We start from the raw sequence: 22,076 nt of genomic DNA, 5'->3' as shown, positions 1-22,076 counted from the left end.
CTTAGTTAAGTGCTCCCAAGGAATTAAAACAACGATGAGAGTTTAAGATCCGAGGGAGTATAATTCTAGTCCCTTAAATATTGGCAGATGGTAAATTTGTTTCTTCAACTCTAATTCTAGGAGTTGTTTGTTCCTTGAATGTTTGATCCTTTGTTTTGTTTAAAACGGTGTAAAAAAATGATGAGCACTTCTAATAACCTACAACTGAAGAAAAAATAAAATTGAAGAACTATTTTTGGGGGAAACACATGCAAAATTTAGAATTTTTTTTGGATAATTATTTAAATTAAAATTAAAATGATCTATCAAAATAACTTTAAAATATGGTATAATAATAATAATAATAATAATAATAATAATAATAATAATAATAACAATAATAATAATAATAACAACAACAACAACAACAACAATAATGTAGTAAAATAAAACCCTTATATGGGCTTGGACATAAATTCTACGTGGCGACGTCCAAGTCAACAATTTCCCAAAGGCGGGTCAATTTGTCAACATGGCACGGTCAAGCCAACTAGGCGCCGGTCAAAGTAGTCAACAAGTCAAACCTCCCATGCCATGATCAAAAGATGAAAAGAGCTTGAGTAGGGGACAAGAAAGATGTAGGGATGAGGCTTTTGGAACCATGGACCAAGCACTACTTTTCCCACTTGATGCACGCAAAAGTTATGAACCAAGGAACTACTTTTACCACTTTGCCCCCACCTTTCTCTCTCCCTCAATGGTAGCCATGGTCTTTTGTCATGTACCCCTAGGCTATAAATACCCCCATGGGGGTATGTACCATTCACTTTCAATTTGAATAAACTCAAGGGAAGAATGCTAGAAGGCCTCTTCGAGGAGCTCTAGTTTTGGGATTTCGGGAAGCCTCGTTCGGCCCGAACCCAAAGGAAAGGAATAGGGTTAGAATCCTAAGGGTATTCTAACCTCGCGACTTGGGAAGCCTCACTCGGCCCAAGTCCGAGACGGCCCCTTTCGATCTCTCGCTAAGTGATTTGGGGAGTCGCGTTTGACCCAAACACTTCGGCTAACGATTTCCTCGAAACCTTTCCTAACATAGGATTAAGTCGCACCCGCAGGGTCGACCGAACCTATTCAAAAAACGACGTGTCAACTTGTCCAAGTGCACGGCAACCTTCGATATAAGGCACTTGTGACATCATTCATTGGCACCCCTTACTATTGTTATTTTATAGAACAACAATAAATAATAATAATAATAATAATAATAATAATAATTAAAAAAAACTCTATAAAACAACGGAACATTTAATTTTTTTAATATCAAATTCATGATTTTCTAGAATACCTTCAAAGTTAATTAGTAAAACCCGTCACACATTTATAAAATACGGGTGAAATGTTGCACGGATTTTAAATTGGGGATTGTCAAAGAGGTGTAAAACGTGGAATTCGCTGCAAATTTAAAGATTACTAAAAGATGGTGCATTTATTTCGATATGTATTGCGACATGCTACATTTTTTACTTTGTGTTTACGCCATATTCCTCATGTTTTTGTTGTTGTTGAGAATCTCCATATTCCTCATGTTTTATTGCGTTGATAGGCGCTGCTGCATCATCGCTAAAACCAGGCCTTGTTGGACCAAGGGACCGCTAAAACCAGGCTTTTGAGCAATGGACCAGATCTATATGGTTTTGCCATGGATCATTAAGATTAAGAATAAATTTTACGGGGATAAACCGGATCCCTGAACACCTCGCTAAATAATTCCTGAAATTTAGTGAAAGTAAAATAAATTTTTAGTAAAATCAAAATAAAATACTCCCTCCGTCACATATTAACTGGCGAAATATTAGATGTATCTAAACGCTTTTTGAGTATAGATGCATTCATATTTGCGCAAATTTGAGTCACTTAGTATGAGACGGAGGGAGTAGTTTTTTTTATTGGTCCACTTGCGTAAGGCGCCCACAAATAAGGGTCAGATTTTGTGGATTCTAGATTGTTTCTTTCTTTTCTAATAAAAGGAGGATGTCCATCGGCCCGTGCATTGGTTGATCGGAGTTTAGAAATGACAGATTGACCTGCAGGTGGGAAACCCCTTCCCCACCGATGTCAGTGACAGATGAGGAGGGATGCGGTGAAGGCGAAGGCGGATCGCGCGACGGCGATGTCCGAGGTCGGGTGAGTCAGGCGGCCGTGCGGCATCGGCAACCTCTCCGCGCTGGTCACCCGTGCGTCAGCGGCAGGCAACGCCAGGCACGGTGGGCACGCCGGCGTCCACCTTCCTCAGCTTCGCGGCCGGCGCACCCGACTCCGGCAAACCACTAGCACCGGCAGCATGCCGCTTGCCCCCCACCCCTTCATCACTCGCCGCCGCCTCCATATCAACCAGTATCCTCGCCTGCTCGATCAGCGTGGCCAGGCCCCTAAACTCCCGCTTCGCCCGCTCCACGCACTCCTCCCGCTCCCCAGCCACGGCGCCCAAGAACTCGCGCACCTGCCGCCGGCTCAGCCCCGCCAGGTACCTCGTCACGGCCTCGCCGGGCGCCGCCATCCCCCCGTGCTCGTAATCGACGAGCGACGCCGCGTGCGTGGCCTCTTCGACGCCCACGGGCCGGTCCGTGCCGTGCTGCCGCTGCCGCTGCTGGATACCGACGCGGAGCGCGCGGCCGCGGAGCGGGCGGCCGTGCAGGTTGCGGCAGGCGCTGCGGGCGGTCTCGTCGTCGCGGTACTCGGCGAAGGCGAATCCCCGGGGCTTGCCGGTGTCCTTGTCGAATGCCACGCGGAGGGACTCCAGGGGGCCGATCTCCTCGCAGGCCTCGCGGAGCTCCTCCTCGTTCGCCTGGTACGGGATGTTGCCCACGAACACCACGCTGCTGCAGCGGCACGAGATCGCGCTGGCCATCGAGGTTCGTACGTGCGTGCTGCCGCAGGACAGGGTGTTTGCGTGTTACGGTTTTAAGATGGTTTGGGCTTGATCGAGAGCTTAGGCTTATAATTGGTTCCCGCACCGACATACGATCGGAGATGGGTGACGAGGCCTTTGCCGGTAATACGTGTTCGTTTTCGAATTGAGTTCCTTTAAACTATCCGATATCTGCCATGCTAGCTTATATGGCGATCATGACTAATCCTGAAACGGCTACTTAACTGGAGCCTGCGTGGCATATGTCGCGGTCGAAGGGCACGGCGGTGCCGTTGCCGGGGAAGAAGAACCCGACGCGGCAGGAGGCGCGCGTCCAGATCCGGACGCCGAGGAGAAAAACTCCCCGCCTCCACCGCGTGCGCGCCTTGACGGACACGTCGAGCGGCACCACGCCCTGCTCCAGCGCCATGGCCATGAGCCGCGCCGCTCCGGGGTCCAGCGGCCTCGCGCCCTGCGTCGCCATCGCCACGCCGTACTCTTGAGGCGCCGACGAGCTCCCCGGCGCGACCGTGAACGGCAGGGCCTCCACGTGGGCCAGGCCGACGCCGAGAAACCCCGCGGCGACGGTGACGCCGGAAAAGGACGCGGCGGCCTTGGACTTGGCCCAGCACGTCCACGGTCACCAGCAGGTTGCGGATGACGCCGTGTCCTGGTCGAAGGCGAGCTGCACGAGCCTCGCGTCGTTGATCACCATCTCCGGCATCTTTGGCTTGTCGATGAGGTAGATTGCGAGCGCCGTGGCCCCTGCCGGGATGGCGATGATCGCCAGCAGCTCGCACAGCATTACCGCCGGCCTCCTCCGCTTCCTTGTCCTGTTCCGATGCCGGTGCTAATCTGCCGCCACCGACCTCTTCATCCTGACTTCTCCGGCGCTGATCTCAGGTGATCAAGCTAGAAGAAGCTGCAGGAGAGGGAGAGGGAACTGGGTTTGTATCGGAGGGATGCAGTGGCCGGCATCAGGAGCTCAATGGAAGCTGGGGGTGGATTGCTTCAGCTGAGTGGAAGGGTTTGGGATCTCTTTGTTCTTTCACGGGCAATCTTCATTCTGGAGTTTGCTCTGTCTCTCACGGGGATCTTCTTTGCTCTCACGGACGCTTCCAACTTTCACGGGCAATCTTCTTTGCTCTGTCACTACTCATGGAGTTCCGATCACTCGGCGCTTTCCGCACAAAGAAAGTAAAGACCATTGTGTTGGATTTAGTGATTTGTTGCCGGATAGCAACATGGTTTAACCATTTCATGTATGGGGCTTCAAGTGCTTGATGTGCTATTTATTTCATGGCGAAGGTGAAAACTCCGATCTGGTGAAAACATGCAAACTATCATTGTGAGTCGTTGAATAAAAAATACACGGTTCGGATCAGAGGTGGAAATTCTCAAACCACTTAAACGCACTTTTTCATAAAACCCCTTGAGGTTTCCTCCCGTGCACTCGTTCTGGAACAGAATACTTCCTTCAGATCGGAAGACCAAACGACGCCATGGAGCCTCCGGGTCCCGTGTGCGTCGGCGCCGGCCCTCCGCCGGCCGTATTCCCTCCCTCTCCGACGACCTCGATGGCGTTGCGTCCTCTTCTTCTGAGTCCTCCATCTGTCCCGTCTGTTAGCTTGTACGGCTGTACCCCGCGCCCGTGATTCCCCTTCCTCCGCAGGCCACCGGCGAGAGCGCTCGCCGGGCGCCGGCCGTGAAAAGACGCCCTCCTCTGGCACGTACGGGAGCACACTCCCTCCACTGGCCAATTTCCAGAGTGTCACTGTCATCCATCGCCCTCTGCCGGCCTGTAGTACTCCACCGGCCACATGCGGCAGCAATGGTCAATGGTAGTTGAATTATACAGAACACAACTTCAGGATTTTCCAACATGAAATTAACTCTATTGATCGAGTATTTGATCTCATCATAGATGATCTCCGCTCGATTCTTGGAGAGCTGCAGGCTGTGTGGTAGCCCTCTAGACTCTAGTAGAGCTGTATTTTGCTGTTTTTCCTCCTCTTTTCACGGTGGAATTTGTAGCTTTGTTGTTCCTGTGGTGTATGTAGTGTTGCTGTAAGCCTGTTACCTCCAGGCTGTTGTCGAGCTCTGTACTTTTCTGTACTGATTGCCGTGAAGCTCAGAACTAAATGTGAGATTATTTTGGTATCAAGGATGAATTTTCCAAGGAATTACCATCTAACGCACGGAGAAATAAGTTTCTAAACTTTCTGTTTCATTGCTTCCTGAGTACTTCAATATTCTTCATGGGATGTCGAAGCTACATGTTTAGCAAATTTTGAGTCTTCTAGTTCAATTTTTAAATATCATATTCAAATTTACGTTAAACAGGATACTTGAGGATTGAACTACAAGTGGACCATTCTTGGATCCTATCTGCATGCCTAGTTTATTCTTTGTAATCCAAATTCATTGTTGATCCTTCTTATAGTTGGCCATCGGGCCTGGACCCAACAAAAAGCTTGGCACCCCGACGTGCCAGGCCCGACTCGGTTCGTCCCAGCGCTTGGGCCTCATCATCAAGCCCACGGGCCGAACCGGTCCGATTATCTTTTTTTTAGATTTTTTTTCATTTGGCCACTCATCTCAACCAGTTTTGCCCAAATCCAGCTTTTTTTGTACATCTGGCTTGAGGGGCCTTGCTAGGCCGTCGGGGCAGTGCTTGGGCTTTCAGGCTGTATTTTGGGGCCGGGCCGGCCTCTTTATAACAGCACTTGAGGGGGGCGGTCCCAAGCTAGGCCCGTTGAACTTGGGCTAGGCCGGTGGCTAGCTATGATCCTTCTGTCAGTTATAAATTTTCGTAAGACTTTGTGTTAAAACAATCGTCGAGTATGACAGAGAGCTTAACTAGCTTAGCTCATTCTCGTTTCGCCAAGGGAGGTGTTGCAGCTTGAGTCACAACATGTCATTCTGGAGCTTATCGTTGCTGATTGTAAGAACAATATTTCTATCTAATAATGCCCGATATTCCGTCACAAAATAAAAACTAGCTTAACCAGCAAATTGATTTGGTGAGTCTCGTACCTGAAATGAATGCATGGAATAGTCATATTTTTGGCATGGTTCTCTAATTTATTTCGTTTATTAGATGCTATCAAATTTATATTTCAAACTCTGAAATTCATAAATCGTGGTTACGTGTGCTTTGCAACATATATTTCCTCTTCTTAGCTCATATCTTCTGTTCCTTCCATTGTACCCTAGTAGTATGTGATCTATATAATTTAAAAATCGTAATCGTAAGTGTTTTTTTAATACGAATACAATGGCATCAGTTTTGTGTCACATAATTTATATATTGATAGAACAATAGTTGGCCAAGTCCTTGTCTTAGAACTAAGAGACAACCTATAATTTATAAAAAGGAAGAAAGTACTATTTTTGCTCCTCAATTCTCTAAAGATATCCATTTTCCGCAGCAACATGAAAAGTATCATCTAGTACGAGCATGGGTGACACAAAACGAGCTAGATATATTCTATACATCTCCCTCCATTTTAAAATTCTCGTCGTGATTTTAGTGCAAATTTAAACTAAAACCACGACAAAAATTTAGGAGCAAAAGAAATATAATTTAAAAGAAATAGTTATTTTTTCGCGGCCACAACAACATCAAAAGTTTTTTTTACAGCAAAGGACCTATTTATTCATGGGGACGGCTAGGAGTGCGCGCGCACTCCCTAGTCTTACCCGGTGCTCTCCGACAGCCTGAAACTGGAATCCTGATGCCGTTTTCTATTTCCAAAAAAAGGCCATACGCGTCCGCATGGATGCATTGATCATAAACGATTCTGCCACGTTCGTAAATCTTCATCAATTTTCCCATAGTCGTGCATTAATTAAGCTTACAACCTGTGGTTACAGGTAGACATCGAGAAAACAAAAGTACCTCTAATGGATATGATATTTAGTGCATGCATCAGAGTTACGTCCCAAAAAAAAATGGTCATACGGAGTATAATATGTTAGAATTTGCTGTCTGCATCAGAAGAATTCTATAAAGCCAACAAACTAATGAAAATATAAGTGTAAACTAAGACAAATTTTGCACTTCTAACTAAAAGAGGCTTGTTCTGCCAGCAGTTTGACAAATGAAGGAAATCATTCCATTACCCCAAAACAGTAGAAACTTGTTCTAATCGTTATACTAAATGTCGTCTCTAGAAGTAATCTCAATATATGCAAACCCTCTTCTCATCCACCTGTAAACAAAATAAGAACAATATGTGAGCAACAGTTGAACAAGACAAAGATTATGGAGTCAAAATTACGTCCGGTCAAAGTACTAAACATGTGACAAAGCACACAATTATGGCAGAATAATATTTTGGAAAACACAAAGTTCAGACAAAAGACCAAGAACACTACTGAAACCTTCTGAAGCTAGGTTGAAGGATACTACTGCAATTAATTCTCTTACAACTAAGAATGTAAACGGCGCCCAACTGGACACCACAAGGTCCGTTTAGCGAAACTTCCATCCCAAAGTTTTCTTTTTTGCTTCACTGTCACAGTGGCATGCATGGGGATTAAACGTTGTCCGTTTACATCCCTACTTAAAACAGTGCGAGGCACAAAATAGTTCACCCAAAGAGAACCATGAGAAGATCTCTCTTTCATGCCAAAATATAATCACATGCCTACATACCATAAAAGTAGATATAAATTCTCTCTACAAATCAAATGATCAAAGCCCGATATATATGTCATTGTGAAAATAGGTATATCCAAACGAAATGGTACTCCTATAAGATATGATTTCTAACCATACCAACACATGCAAAATGAGATGAAACATTCTCAAATAGGAACCTCTGGACACACAAGACGACCACTGAACAATAATTTTTAAGGAACTACACAAATGAAAAGAAAATCATCGGAATCCATCAAATTGTACCTCATAGAAAAGTTACTTCAAGTACGCCGCTGCATGCAGTAGATAAACACACTGAAAATCCCTACCTATGAGTCTATCACTAGAGTGCAATACATGGACAGTCTACCAGCCTATCACAAGAGCTACAAGTAGATGTACTTTTAACATCACAGTTCCACCTAAAAAATCAGGAAATTAACTCTTAACATTAAAATCACATCTACTGAACTAATGGAACTAACTGACGTGTTGAAACTACATCTAGAATCGTAAAGTAACTCTACCCTACCTATGAGTCTATCACTAGAGTACAATACATGGACAGTCTACGAGCCTATCACTAGAGCTACAAGTAGATGTACTTTTAACATCACAGTTCCATCTAGGGCTGCAAAAGTGTGACCCTCAGGGTACCCTTTTGACCCTCCTTAGTTCAACCAAATAAACTAAAATTTTAAAATGACACAACTTTTTGAAAAAATAGTTCATTTGTTTAAACTAAGGAGGGTCAAAAGGTACCCTGAGGGTCACCATGTTGCACCTCTAGTTCCATTTAAAAATCAGGAAAGTAACTGTTAACATTAGAATTACATCTACTGAACTCATGGAAGTAACTGTGTTGAAACTACATTCAGCAGAATCGTAAAGTAACTCTTAACTTGGAATTTACATCTAACTCACACTCAAATGTAACATTTAAAAATTAAGGTACTGATCCACTAAAAGTATAGGGTGGTAGTTCTTTCACTGGGACCAAATTACAAGTTCTTAGCAGATTCTTGCAGTTAGATTGGAAAAGAATGATTCTTGGGTGCCCAAATTTAAATGCTTCTAATCTGAACAGAGTAAGGAATCTCAATCTAGAAAATAAGCTGCACTACTCCACTTAACCAGTACATGGGTCAAGCAATAAAGCTAGCAAAAACACGAAAATGGAAAGAAGCAAGTGGCAAGAATGGGACAGAGTTACTGAAACTTGATATAACAAAGAGAATTTTTTTGGTGATTTTCTTTATGACAACAACAGATCTAATAACAAGATACGACAAAATCAGAAGCAAACATCTAAGAATTGGATAGGAGAATAGTAGCAAGAAAGGGACCGACTATAAGCGCCAATTAAACTCTGAAATTTCAGTGAACGGTAACTGAATTTTTATGGATCATCAGTTACATCCAACAAGAATTGGGATCCAATTCTTTTGCAATGCACTGATGGAAATGGATGCACATATCAGCTATTGCCATGCTCCGCGTAGACATGCCCAGTGAAGAAGCAGTTGGAAAGGTCGTACTAGGATGCTGCCGTTGTGGGCAAACACAACTGCCGTGGAGATCAACCGCGGCAAAACTGAAGTTACTGCAAGAAAATTATCCACACCTTCACATGATAGATTCAGGGGAAATTATTACCTGCTTCTTAGCTTCCACCATGTTTTCATCCCCGACAAGCTCATCGTATACTTTCTTCTTACTACTTCCCTCTGATTTCTTCATCATTAGTGTCGGGGGGATGACCCCGGATAGGGTCTTGATGACACACTTTAGCTGAGATGACGAAGGCAAATCCGGCACAGGCATATACGCCGGCATCCTTAAGCCGAACTAACACTAAGCCGACATACCAAGTGTATGCCGGCATGACTATCTTGTCTTATGAGATTGGAGGATAAGGACGAATACTCTGATCTCGGACAGTGCCGAGATGTCTCAACGGTCTTATCCTCATCGCGTGGCGCAAAGTAAAGCAGCGCTATCTTTATCACGGGAAAGCAGTCGCTGCTTATGTTGCGGTGCCAGGCGACTGCGCAAAGAAGCACCGAAAGAGAATCAGTGACGGAAGCCGGCGGGCGGCTGCTGTACTTGTTGCAGGACGCCAGGAAAAGTAAAGTTGTCTTGTCCCCTGCGGTGCCATCCGGAGGGAACCGAGGCGCGTGCCCGGCGGGGCCAAAGAAGATAACGTTAGCCCTTGACCCGCATGTCAGTGTGACATGGGAGGTCCATAAATAGGAGCACTAGCCATCCCTAGAGAGTGATCCAACACTTAGGCATCTAGGGTTTTCCCTTTCTTTTTCTTCTTCCTCAAGAATACTGCTTAAGGAGCGCCATTGTAGATCTTGTTATCTCGGCTTATACAGAAAATCAGGAGTAGGAGTCTTACCTCTGCAAGAGGGCTCCGAATCTGGGTAAATCCGTGTGTGCTTGCGTGTTTGTGCGTGTTTCTCATTACGTCCTCCCTCCTCCGGTTCCTCCTTCATCCATCGGCCCCAACATAAACCATCCTATGGCATCTGCCGTGACACCACCACGATAATCAGTGACCTTTGCCTTAGTTTATTCAGTTTTGGAACATTTGAGCTAACTGCATTTTACCCTAGATGATACAAAAAGAGGCAATGAAAACATATAAAACATCAATAAAATATGAACCTGGTCTATAGTTATAAGTATCAAGTGCAACATGCTCTATGATTTTAAAACCATATTAATAAGGTAAAGCTACTTGTAACAATGGTTATACACAAGAAACAGAGCCACCGAATCTAAAAAACAGAGTACCATTTGGTAGGGAGGGCATGTGCAGGCGACCGAGATACCAGCATCGAGGAGGCACATGGGCTCCACCTCCGGCAGCGACACCACGTCCTCGATTCATCGGGTTAGAGGCAGCGGGCGGTTTCACGGTGAAAGGGGAAGAAAAGAAGGGTTTGGTGTGGAGGTGACCTTTCGTGGTGAGACGGCGCGTGGCGAGGAGGTGGGGAGGCAGGTTCATCTTCGAGACCCGCCATCGCCGTCGCTGGGAAACCTCGAGGCTCGAGGACGACGGGGAGAGGAGTTGCGGCAGTGCGAGGGGAACGGCGGCCTCGTTTCACAGAGGGAGGTGGCGGCGGCTCACGCGGATGAGAGAGGTGGCGACGACGGAGGAGGGAGGTGGCGGCGGCGGATGAGGAGGGAAATGGTGGCGGCGGCCCGGTGCGGAGGCGAGTAAGGGGAGGCTACAGGCAGTGTGTGCGGCGGCGGCGGAGGAAGGCGCAGGTGACCCGGCGCGGAGACCCTCGCGGATGGAGGCTGGGGGCGGTGTGTGCAGCGGCGCGGGCGCATGGCGTTGAGAGAGGATTTCCAGGAGAAGGGGAGAAAGAGATAATGAGGGGCAGAGAGAGAGGGGGGGAGGGAGAGAGAGTGAGAGATAAACCGACGGCTGATGAGCACGTGCCACGTGGTTCGGACTCGGAAAGAGAAAATGCTGGAGGCGTCCGATTTGATCCGAGGGAGCGCACGCGTGCGCAGTCGCGACGAGAGAGTGCGCAGGCACGAGTAAGATTCGGCGTTTATTCATTTATAATCAGGGTTACACGACAGCAGAGTAAAAATTGCTAGCACTCTAATTTACCAAGGACAACCCTGATGTGTAAGTTGTAGAACGCTGTAGCTGAACGTTCAACACACGCCGCCACGCACGATTTGCCATCATTATTTCAAAGTGCTTTAACGTGTACGTACGCCGCAAGCTCCAGGCCAGGGCACACGTGTCACCACCCCATACGAGCCCGTGCCACGTGGTGGCGCCTCGATCTGTCCACGAGAAGAAAATCAAACGGAAGCGCCACCATTTGGATTGGATTCGATGACTCGTGCCCAGCACAGCTCTGCCTCCGCGAGCCGAATCATGGAGGAGATCGAAGGAAGGGCAAGAGAAGCACGGAACCAAAACCAAAAGCCAACACGACGGCGGTAGTAACAGGATGAGGCGACAGATCCAAGAAAAGCCCCGGGACGCGCCCACGCCATTGACCCCCTCTCCCCCGGACGCCACGTGACCGCGCACGGCACCGCCCATTCCCCGCGACGGCCACCGCACGCCCCTCGCCTCCTTTTTAGGCGCACGAGCTCCCCGTTTCCGCAACTCCCTGGCTTTCTATTCTCCCCGCCATTTCTTCCTCCTTCCCTCGCCGATCCTTATTTACGCGCGCGCCAAAGGGCTCTCGGCAGCGACCCGTTAATCTGTTCATCTTCTTCTCCCGGCCTCGTACGTCGCCGTTGCTGGGCGTTGGTGGCGGGACGTTGCGGGGAAGAGGAGTGAGTCCCCGTCGTTCTGTCTGCTGCCCCTCTCGTTTTTTTTAGGGAAAAGAGCAGTCCTTCTCCATGGGGCACACCGGGGACGGCAAGGCTGTCTGCGGCGGCGGGTTCAGGTATCATAAACCGATGATGATCTCGATCGCCATTCTTGCTTACACTTGCTGGTGCAACGCTGATCTGACGTGTCTGGCTGTGTTTGGTTCTGAACTTCTGATCATCATAATCATCATTCTAAAATGGCAAAGGCACTTTGCCATTTTTGTATGTCTTGCCAATTTTGTTTGTTTTCAAGCGATGTCTATAGATCTTCTCAAGCCTTTTTTAATTAGTCTTGCTGAGATACCAAAGTCGTTGTCAAACGTATCTACGGATTGCGATTGGGGTCACTGTTGGTGCGAACAGCGTCTCCCCTGATGAGTTTAATCGCAATTCGCAAGTGTTTAATTTGGGGTGTGCTTTATTATCTTGGCCGAATTTTCCTGACACAAGTTCCATCATGGCAGTGAAAATGGCAAGTTTAGCTACGGGTATGCTAGCTGCCTCGGCAAAAGATCTTCCATGGAGGACTTCCACGAGACCAGGATTGATGGTGTTGATGGAGAGACTGTCGGATTGTTCGGTGTTTTCGATGGTAGGAAAGATGTACTAAGATCAATCATGTTGTAGTAATAAGGATTTTAAGTTCAGTACGGGTATGTTATCGCTATTTCCTGATCTGTTCCTGCAGGTCATGGTGGAGCTCGGGCAGCAGAGTTTGTCAAGCAAAACCTCTTCAGCAACTTAATCAAGCACCCAAAATTCTTCACTGACACCAAGTCTGCCATTGGTATGACCTACGTCCCCGGATTAGAGATAATTTTGAGCCAGATACTCCAATTACTTGGTCGGATTATGCAGTTTTAAAACCTGAAAATTTGCTCCTGCAGCTGAAACTTTCACCCGCACGGATTCAGAGCTTCTGAAAGCCGACACCAGCCACAACCGAGATGCAGGGTCGACGGCTTCAACGGCTATCCTCGTAGGCGACCGCCTGGTGGTGGCCAATGTTGGAGATTCTAGGGCGGTCATTTGTAGAGGTGGTGATGGTAAGTTCAGACTAAATTGCTGTTGTTAGCTTCAGGTTTAGGTTGATCGGTCATGATCCTCAAATTTTCATCTCAATGATGCAGCTATAGCGGTGTCAAGGGACCATAAGCCTGACCAGACAGATGAGAGGCAGAGGATAGAAGATGCTGGAGGCTTCGTGATGTGGGCAGGTAATCTCAATCAGGCTGACTGGCTGCTACAATTGGTCATTGAATCTTCAACTCGTTAATTAGTCAGTGATGTTAATAAATTATTTTGCATAAATCTTGGCAGGAACGTGGCGTGTGGGCGGCGTACTGGCTGTTTCTCGGGCATTTGGTGACAAACTCTTGAAGCAGTACGTGGTTGCCGATCCAGAAATCAAGGTTTGTGCTGCTGTCTACATATATTTTTTAAACCATAAACCAAAACCAAATTTTAGCATGGACATAACTGTTGTCGGCAACAGGAGGAGGTGGTCGACAGCTCTCTGGAGTTCCTCATCCTGGCGAGCGACGGGCTGTGGGACGTCGTCACCAACGAGGTAGGCACCAACTCTAAATCCCAGAACACTAACCCTCGCAACAATGATTTAGAACGCTGAAAAATATTTCTGTTAACACAACACGCTAATCCTCGCAACAAGATTTAGAATGCTGAAAATCTATTCTGTTAACAGAACACTAATCCTCGCAACAAGATTTTAGAATGCTGAAAATCTATTCTGTTAACAGAACACTAATCATCGCAACAAGATTTTAGAATGCTAGAAAACAATTATGTTAACAGAACACTAATCCTCGCAACAAGATTTAGAATGCTGAAAAACATTTCTGTTAACAGGAAGCTGTGGCCATGGTGAAGCCGATAACTGACGCACAGGAGGCGGCCAAGAAGCTCCTCAACGAGGCCTCCCGGAGGGGAAGCGCCGACAACATCACCTGCGTCGTCGTCCGTTTCCTGGAACAGCCGGAGGACACCACCACTGACAAAGCCTCGTAAACGCAAGAAACTCTTAGCTGCTGCTGCCGTCGAGCATTGTTTGCTTGGGATGTTCTATCGTCCCCCCTCAAAACCTTCTCAAATCACTGTCGTCGTCCGTAATGAGCAATGTAGCCCTTTTACATGTTTATTTTGACTTTCTTGTGTCGCTGTTTCAAATGCATTTGAGTTCCGTGCGCAACTGTTCTAATTATAATGTTCTAATCGTTTTTCAAAACCTGTTTTAATCGTTAGTTTCATCATCGGTACAAAAACGTCCAAACGGTAATCCAACATTAGTGTTACAATCTTACGAGACGCGCATTGGCTTTTGGTAACTCTGCCGATTCATCAATTCGTAAAGAACGAATTTTGTTTGGCGAGAAAGAAAATACTGTTGAAGAACGAAAATCAAAAGCTAGATTCGACCAGCTATCGAAGCCCAACAACAAACTAATGGAGGAGAAATAATTCTACAACCAAACTAAAGAAGGAAAAATAAATCTACTGACAGTATGTAGGGTTGCTCAGGTAACCGCTCAGGAGGAAATAAAATTTCCCAAACTCATAAAGCAGGTTCCTGCTTTCAACACTGAAAGATCTCATCATCGCAACAGTCCCACCGACGATTTATATTACCAATCAAAGATGACAAACGCATACACATAAGATATAGAGAAATAAACAAGAAAAACGCTGGATCTAGAGGATTTGTTTCGGCTCAGACTACTTTTAAGGATCTGCAAGGCGGGTTTGAACCCGCCGTTCAGTCGAGCGAACCTTTTTATCTTCATAGCCGTCGATCACCATTAAGGCACTAGCAAACCAAATCAAACCAAACAGCAAAAACAAGAAGAGATGGAAACGAAGGGCGTATTGAAGATTCGAGTAGAAGCAAGCGGCATGATTCCACCTAGATTGGATGGCCGTCGAGGAAGAAACCAGGGTTCGGAACTTGGGGTGGGGAGGCGGCGGAGCGGCTGTAGATGGATGAAACCCTAGGGGGTGACGAGGTACTTATAGGGCAGACGTTCTGTAAAAGCCCGAAGAGTTCCGATTATTTCCGTACGTGCCATCTCGGTATATGGCCTCACGGCCCAGCTCAGATAGCCCATGGAAGTACTCTTGGACGGGGTCTTTCCTGCTCCGTTTCTTGAGCAGTTGGCACTGGCGACCCATTGAGGCCCACCTAGGACATGGTGGTTTAGGTGGGTCTTAATGAGTATCTACAACTATTAAATTAGAAAATACGGACCGTTTCAGTCCATCTTTTTTTTTGAGAGGAATGGTTTAGTCCATCTGGTATACGTACTCCGTATATCCTGTTATTAGGCCCAACTCCAGATAATACTCCACTGTTAGGCCCATCTCCAAGTAATAGCTACACATTGCAAGCTGCACACAAGCCAATAGAGCCCCCCCCTAAAAAAACAAGCCAATAGAGCGTGTATCAACTGAATATACGGTGGCGGCGAAGCATATATCTCAAATAACAATTAATCTATCGGGAGAACGTTCTGTACTTGGCTTAACGCCGAACGCCTCTTGCCAGTCGCTGTCTCTATACAATTTCCCGATCCACGCACCGGACCACTTGCCCCTCTTCTCTTCCACCCCCCTCCCACACCGAGCTCTGTCTCCATCTTGCTCTCTCATCTCCCGTCGGACCGAAGAACGGCCTCCCCCCTCAGCTGTCCTCTCAGATTTTTCCACACCGTAGATTCCAGGCCCTTGATTTGGCATAGGCCCGGCGGAGCCTTCTAATCTGCGATCACGCGTGCAGAGATCAAGGGCGGAGTCTGCATCTGCAGGGGGTGGATGTAGTGCGGCTCGCCGACGCCAGGGTGGATTGAGGGCGGAGTCATTGCTGGAGGCGGAGGATGCAGCGTGAGGATTGAGGACGGAGGTCGCTGCTGGAGGCGGAGGATGCAGCGTGACTCGGCAATGCCAAGACATTAGCCTGCAGTAGCATCTCGCCGGCACGAGGCGGACGCCGTCCACATGGGGAGATCAAGGGAGGAGGCCGCGGTCACAGATGGAGGATGCAGCGTGGCTTGTCGGCGCCAGGACGGACGCCGCGATGGCGGAGCAAGATGTGCTTCTCATCGTCTTCAAGGGGCACGGAGGAGGCAAACATCGATGGAATCACAAGGATAGGCTTTGTGGTTGAGCGTGTTAACGGTGGCAAGAAGCTCTGCCCGGAAGTTCCGCGCCTCTACGATGTTCATTGCTGCCTTCAATTCCTCCCCTCTTGAGAAAGGCCATCATCTCCCGTATCAAACACCACGCTAGCATCTTCACTGCTGATGCTCCGACTCTCTGCTGTTCACCATCTTGGGCAGGTGGTTTGGTGCTTGGTGAGCTCTCAACTTTGATGCACACAGGATGCACACATGTTATCAATGAAGACTTTATCATATTCGGCAGTTCATATTGATGCTACCATGGATGTTACTAGAACCAGGTGTTGTTCATAGTTATGCTACCCCAAAGACATGCTAATTATTTTGCTAGATCCATAGGTATTGTGCATACATGCTACCATTGAGACATGCTGACATGTTTGGATTATTTTTGCAGTATCGATCCAACACAGGACCATGACTTGTTTGTATTCGATTGATGTTATGCTTGATACTATAGTACTGACATGTGAATCTTTTGTGTATTATAGAACAATTTTAAACCTGTTGTTGTTCTCGACAACAATTAGAGTAAGGGGTGCCAATGCTCGATGGCACAAGTCCGGGTATAAAAGTAGGGCGTGTACGCCGGTCTTATATTGAAGGTCGCCGTACACTTGGACAAGTTGACACGTCGATATTTTTTGAATAGGTTCGGTCGACCCTGTGGGTTCGACTTAATTCTATGTTAGGAAAGGCTTTGAGAGGGTTGTTAGCCAGGTGCTTGTGCCGAGCGGATCTTCCCAAGTCACCTTTAGCGAGAGATTCGTTGGGGCCGCCTCGTACTTGGACCGAACGCGTCTTTCCAAGTATCGAGGTTAGGATACCCTCGGAACTCTAACCCAACCCCTTCTCCTTCGAGCCCGTGCCAACCAAGGTTAGCTCGGAGCCTCGAAACTAGAGTCACCTAGAAGGCTTCCTCGAGGCCGGTCGACTTTCAGTCGAGAGCGGCGCTCGAGAGCGAACCTTAGAGGGAGCACTCTAGCCCTCTCCACTTGAGTTTATTCAAGTTGAGAGTGAATGATACATGCCCCCATGGAGGGTTATTTATAGCTTAGAGGTCCATGACAAAAGACCATGGCTATCCTTGAGGGAGAGAGAAAAGTGGGGGCAAAATGGTAAAAGTAACTCTTTGGTTCATTGCTTTTGTGCGCACCATGTGGGGGAAAGTGAAGGTTGGTCCATGATCCGCCATGGACCAAAAGCCTCATCCCACACCTTTCTTGCCCCCTACTCTAGCTCATTTCACCCTTTGACCATGGCATGAGAGGCTTGACTTGTTGACTTGTCTTCCTTTGCCACGTAGGATTGACTGTGCCACGCCGGCATCTTGACTCACGCTTGGGAAATGTTGACTTAGTCGTCGCCACGTAGGATTTACGGCCCGGCCCATATAAGGGATTTATTTTACTACAACAGTAGCCCCCTTGAGCGGGAGGCATTGAGAATGCCTTCGGGTCAACCTTCGAGGCGAGACTCTTGAGTCCTTTTCTTGTATTTACAATGGTGTCTTTGATGAATACCCTGGCAAGCTCCCTTGTGAGAAACAGAGGTACTTGATGGTTTTCCTGCAAAGAATAGGAGCCTTGAAGGTGTTTCGGGGAAATCCCATGCCTGTGGCGATTTTCTCTGCAAGAAATTGAGTTTCGGGGGGTACTTTAGCAAAAACCGGGACCCTAGGGGCCTCTGTGCGAGAAATCCGGTGTCCTGGAAGACTTTTTTGCGAAAATCATGTGCCCTGCGGGCCTCCCCAAAATTTCCGAGTTCTTATTGGTAATTTTCCCGAAATCTTGGTTTTTTTTGCAAAGTCTCTGAACCCTGCTAGCTGCGTGGGCCTGCTGGGCCGGAGCTTGGGCCGCCTTCGGGCGCGCCCCTTTTTTTTTAGGCCGGCTTCTTTGGCCATTACTGGGCCGTGGCCCAGCTGGGCCCGATACCGGTTTGGGTTTATGTAAGCAAATCCAACGGCTAGGGGCGTCCCTTGGCCCTAGATCGGACGGTTCGGGACCCATCTTCAACCTTGGTACGGTCAGAGAAAGGTGGTGGTCAAGCCGACCACCTTTTCTCCTCTGTCAAACGCCCTTCGGGGCGTCGCGGCCTTGCATGAGCATGGGCGCGTCTCGTGCCGGCGTGTCCTTGGCTTGACTTTGGCTTGGCGAGGTGCGAGCTCGGCACGGTTGTGCGCACGGCACGATGCGGCGTGGGCGTGGGCACGGCCTCGGTGCGACCTCGGCGCGGCGAGGTGGGCGCATTGCGGGCGTGTGCGCGGCACGACGCGACGCGGGCCATCGCGAGTGGCCCGGCGCGGCGAGATGTGGTGGGGCGCGGGCGCGGCTTCGGAGCGACCTCTGCACGGCGAGGCGGGAGCATGGTGCCGCGCAGGCGGGCGGGCGGCACAACGCGGGCGCGCACGCGGCACCACGTGAACGCGAGCTCGGCATGCGCGCGAGCGCGGGTACGACATGCGTGCGAGCGGGGATGCGGGCGGGGGCACGGCATGCGCGCGAGCGCGAACGCGGGGCGGGCGCGGCGCAGACACGCGTGCGGCACGGTATGGGCGCGGGCGCGGCAAGGCGCGGACGGGAGCATGGCGGGCGCATGAGCGCAGGCGCGGCATGCGCGTGAGCGCAGACGCGGGCACGGCGCGGGGCAGGCACGGAAGGCGCGCGAGCGCGGGCGAGGGCCCGGCACGGCGCAGGCATGGCATGCGCGAGCGTGGGCGAGGGCGCGGGCGTTTCATCGAACGCCTGGCGGGCAAGGGTGGCAGTTCGCCCTGCCTTTCCTCCCTCCCTTTTTTTTCTTGGATGGGCCGAGGAGCGAGTGGGCTGCGGCCCTTTTTCTTTCGCGCAGACGGGGCGAAGAGCGAATGGGCCTGTGGCCCCAGGAGCTTTGGCTTCCTTTTTTTGTCTTTGCGTGGATGGGCTGAAGAGCGAGTGGGCCTGCGGCCCTAGGAGCTCTGGCCTCTCCTTTTTTTTAGCGGCGCGGGATGGAAGCTTCGGCCCAAGGAGTTTAGCTTCCTTTCCTTTGCCGATTCCTTTCGGAATTTTACCACATTTTGCTAATTCTTGGCGGATCTTTTTGCAGGTGAGATGTGGGGGCCCGATGTCGAGCGTCCGGCCGGTGAGCCGTCGAGGGGGTCTTCCAAGGGGTCTGCGGCGCAGCTTGCGGCGAACCGACCGTTGCGGAAGAAGAAGTTCTCCTTCCGCCCTCGTGGCGGTCCTCCCCCGGTCCCGACGGCGCCGGTGGACGGCGGAGGTTGGGCGCACGACCACCTTCTTCCTTCTTTGATGAGCCCCGAGGATCTTGCTCAGCTGGAGGAGGCGGGATACTTCCCCAAGGGGGAAGGTATCTTGCCTGATAGCGAGGAGGTTAGGCTCGACTAGCGGTAACGTCCGGCATGCATCGTGGCATTCTCGTCTTGGTTTCACGCCGGCCTGTGTGTGCCCGTTCACCCCTTCTTGCTGGAGTTCCTGGAGACGTACGACATCGAGTTGGCTCAGCTTCACCCGTCGACGATCGTGAGATTGAACGTTTTCAGGTGGCTGTGTGAGACGGCACTTCACGAGGAGCCTTCGATGAAGCTTCTGCTGTTCTACTTCACCGTGGAGGTGAGGGAGTTGCTCACTCCGGACGGCTTTGCTCTGAGCGCCTGTGGTTCGGTGAACCTGAGGCTTCGTTCCGGCTTCGGGGACGACTTCCTGCTCATGTCGGGGAAGAGCACGGAGAGGTTGTTCGTCAAGTGGGAGTCCCAGTGGTTTCTCCTTCGGGCCTTGAAGACTCGTCTTCGACACACGGGTGATCTTCCTCGGCACTCTGGGGCAGGAGGCCTCAGGGAGGTGCCTCACCCTGGCGAGCGTCGGTCGGCCGACCTCTGGAAGGTGGCCAAGATCAAGGAGGTGTCCGTCGAGAGGAGATTTCGTGACCTTATGGAGGAGATGGTGATGGCGGGGCACTTTATGATAAGGAGTCGTCTGAGGTCCGAGATTGGGATCCCTCAATCTTTCCGTCCTCCACAGCTTGTCACCGCACGTGGGCGTTACTCCTCTTCCCTTCGTGCTTTGATTTTTTTCCCTTGTGAAAGTACTTAATAATTTTGGCTTGTCTTTTTCAGCGACATTTTCCGAGGAGAGGGCGGCGTTGTGGGCTGCACAGCTGATAGGTCCATATGGCAGACTGGAGCACCGCGACTATGAGACCAAGATCAGCGAGGGGGGATGCCACAACATAATCGCGAAGTGCTTCGGGAAGATGGTGCCGATGCAACAAGACCCAAAGCTTGGTTGCCTTCTCTGAGTGGGCGATCGCTACTCTCGCTTGGCTAAATCGTCAATGTTGGCGGTGGGGTCCAAGTTGCGGGACTCTTGCAGGAAGGCGAAGGCGGGAACGGCAGTGTTGGGCCTGGCAGTACCTGTCGCGCCGGTCCCCAAGATACCTCGTCCGTTGAGTGGATGCAAGAGGAAAGCTCCCCCGACTCCTCCTTCTCTTGACTATGCCCCGGCGGATTCGGCGGATCTCGTCGTGGGTGAGTCGAGGTCTCCCTTGAGAGTGACTTTGGACCTGCACATGAAGGGGAAGATTGGACTTGAGCAAGTTCTTCTTCCTTCAAGCCACGAGGTTGAGGCTTTCACTCGCGAGATGGGGCTTCGGCTTCGGAGTGACTCAGTGGTGGAATTGTCGACCGGAGCCAGCGGTGCGGGCGTCCAGGTGTTCTCCATTGGTCGCGAGCGTCCCGAGGAGGATGCTCCCAGCTCGGGTGAGTGCCCTTCTTTTTGGTCACGTCATTCTTTTTCCGAATGATTTTGACATGATCTCCTTGGTTTGTTTTCAGGTGCGAGGGTCGTGGAGCCCGGGTTTCTTGAGGGCGAGCCCCCGACTCAAGCGAGGGATGGAGTACCTCCGAGGACCGAGGATGGAGCGAGAGACCCTTTCGTGACACTGGAGCTGGTGAGCATCCGTGACGTATCTCCCTTGGTCCTTTGGGTTTGCTTTGTGCTAACTCCATCTTCTTTGTTGGTGAGGGGTTTGGTCGAGGCCGTGGGTGCCCTTCCTGCCCTCAAGACTCAGGGGGGGCACTTTCCGCTGCTTTGGACGTGGAGATGTCCAAGTCTACCCTTACCTTGAGCGAGTTGGCTTCAGAGAGGGTGCGACGCGAGGCCGTGGAGGCTGAGCTTTCCCGCGTTTCGGCAGATCTTGCGGCCGCGGAGACCAGGGCTCGACTTGCTGAGGAGCGCCAGAAGGACGAGATTGCGAGGACCTGTCGAGTTGAGGAGGACTTGGTGGTGGCCAACCTTGATAGGGAGCATGCCCCTGCGGAGGCTGCTTCCCTCAAGGTGGAGTTAGCGGCAGCGGGTGACGGCCCGATGCTTGCTCTTTGTGCTCGCCCTCCTCCAGATCGTCGTCCCGAGGTGGTTTCGCATTTACTTGCTCAAGCCACTGAGATTCGGGAGACGATGATTTGCTTGAGGAGTGTTCCCCAGCCGGATCTTCCTTTGTGTCGTACGGTGGATGAGGCGAGCAGGGTGCTTACTTCACAGGTGGAGCTCATTGAACCTACCGTGAAGAAGTGCCTCCTGAGTACGGGTGCTTGACTTGTTTCATCGGTGGTTGCGGCAGTCCTGGACGGCGGTGCCGGGATGAGCGGACTTGAGGGTGAGATGTCTCACGGGGCGAAGAAGTTTCTGGCGGACCAGGGTGCTCCTCTTCGTGCTCAGGCTCGACGCTTCGTGCGTTGCCTTGAGCCCGCTCTTCAGGAGGGTGACGGTGAGGTGTGAGCCTCGTCGCCCTAGGAGCTGGTGATGTACCTCAGCTGCTTACTTATGCAATGTTTGCATATCTCCACTTGACTTTTTGTTGTGTTTAGGCTCTTAGTCGTAGAGGTTGTAAGGCAGCTTTTTTGTTGTGTTTCATGCTTCGCTATGCAGTCAACATTATCGGAAATGTTAACTTAGCTCAGCGTGTATTTCTTATGTTTCACCGTGTAGTCGACATTATCGGA

General features: G+C 49.8%; 2 protein-coding genes, 1 long non-coding RNA gene and 1 other non-coding gene across 4 annotated transcripts; 1 reads left to right on the top strand and 3 right to left on the bottom strand.

The window, feature by feature from the left end:
- Nucleotides 1-1,283: 1,283 nt before the first annotated feature.
- Nucleotides 1,284-4,191, bottom strand: LOC100821260 (cleavage stimulation factor subunit 2). Its single transcript, XM_014896544.2, has one exon. The coding sequence runs from the start codon at nt 2,885-2,887 to the stop codon at nt 2,219-2,221; it is 669 nt and encodes a 222-aa protein (XP_014752030.1). The 5' UTR covers nt 2,888-4,191; the 3' UTR covers nt 1,284-2,218.
- Nucleotides 4,192-6,805: 2,614 nt separating this feature from the next.
- LOC104581495 lies at nt 6,806-10,931 on the bottom strand. Its single transcript, XR_729458.3, has 2 exons — nt 9,940-10,931; nt 6,806-7,101 (listed from the first exon to the last, which is right to left on the bottom strand). It is a non-coding gene; the product is annotated as an uncharacterized LOC104581495 (long non-coding RNA).
- Nucleotides 10,932-11,671: 740 nt separating this feature from the next.
- On the top strand, nt 11,672-14,139 carry LOC100837967 (probable protein phosphatase 2C 59). The gene is made up of 8 exons (XM_003563439.4): nt 11,672-11,968; nt 12,359-12,486; nt 12,583-12,681; nt 12,782-12,940; nt 13,025-13,111; nt 13,215-13,306; nt 13,390-13,464; nt 13,764-14,139. Exons 1-8 carry the CDS (start codon nt 11,922-11,924, stop codon nt 13,920-13,922), a joined length of 846 nt encoding a protein of 281 aa, XP_003563487.1. The 5' UTR covers nt 11,672-11,921; the 3' UTR covers nt 13,923-14,139.
- A 285-nt stretch (nt 14,140-14,424) lies between these two features.
- LOC112270316 lies at nt 14,425-14,515 on the bottom strand. Its single transcript, XR_002962709.1, has one exon. It is a non-coding gene; the product is annotated as a small nucleolar RNA snoR128 (small nucleolar RNA).
- Nucleotides 14,516-22,076: the final 7,561 nt, after the last annotated feature.

This window comes from Brachypodium distachyon, chromosome 1, assembly GCF_000005505.3.
Source record: "Brachypodium distachyon strain Bd21 chromosome 1, Brachypodium_distachyon_v3.0, whole genome shotgun sequence".
In the NCBI taxonomy this organism is placed as follows: Eukaryota; Viridiplantae; Streptophyta; class Magnoliopsida; order Poales; family Poaceae; genus Brachypodium; species Brachypodium distachyon.
The sequence above is the reverse complement of the archived record's forward strand: the minus strand, read 5'-3'. Positions and strand labels throughout refer to the sequence as shown.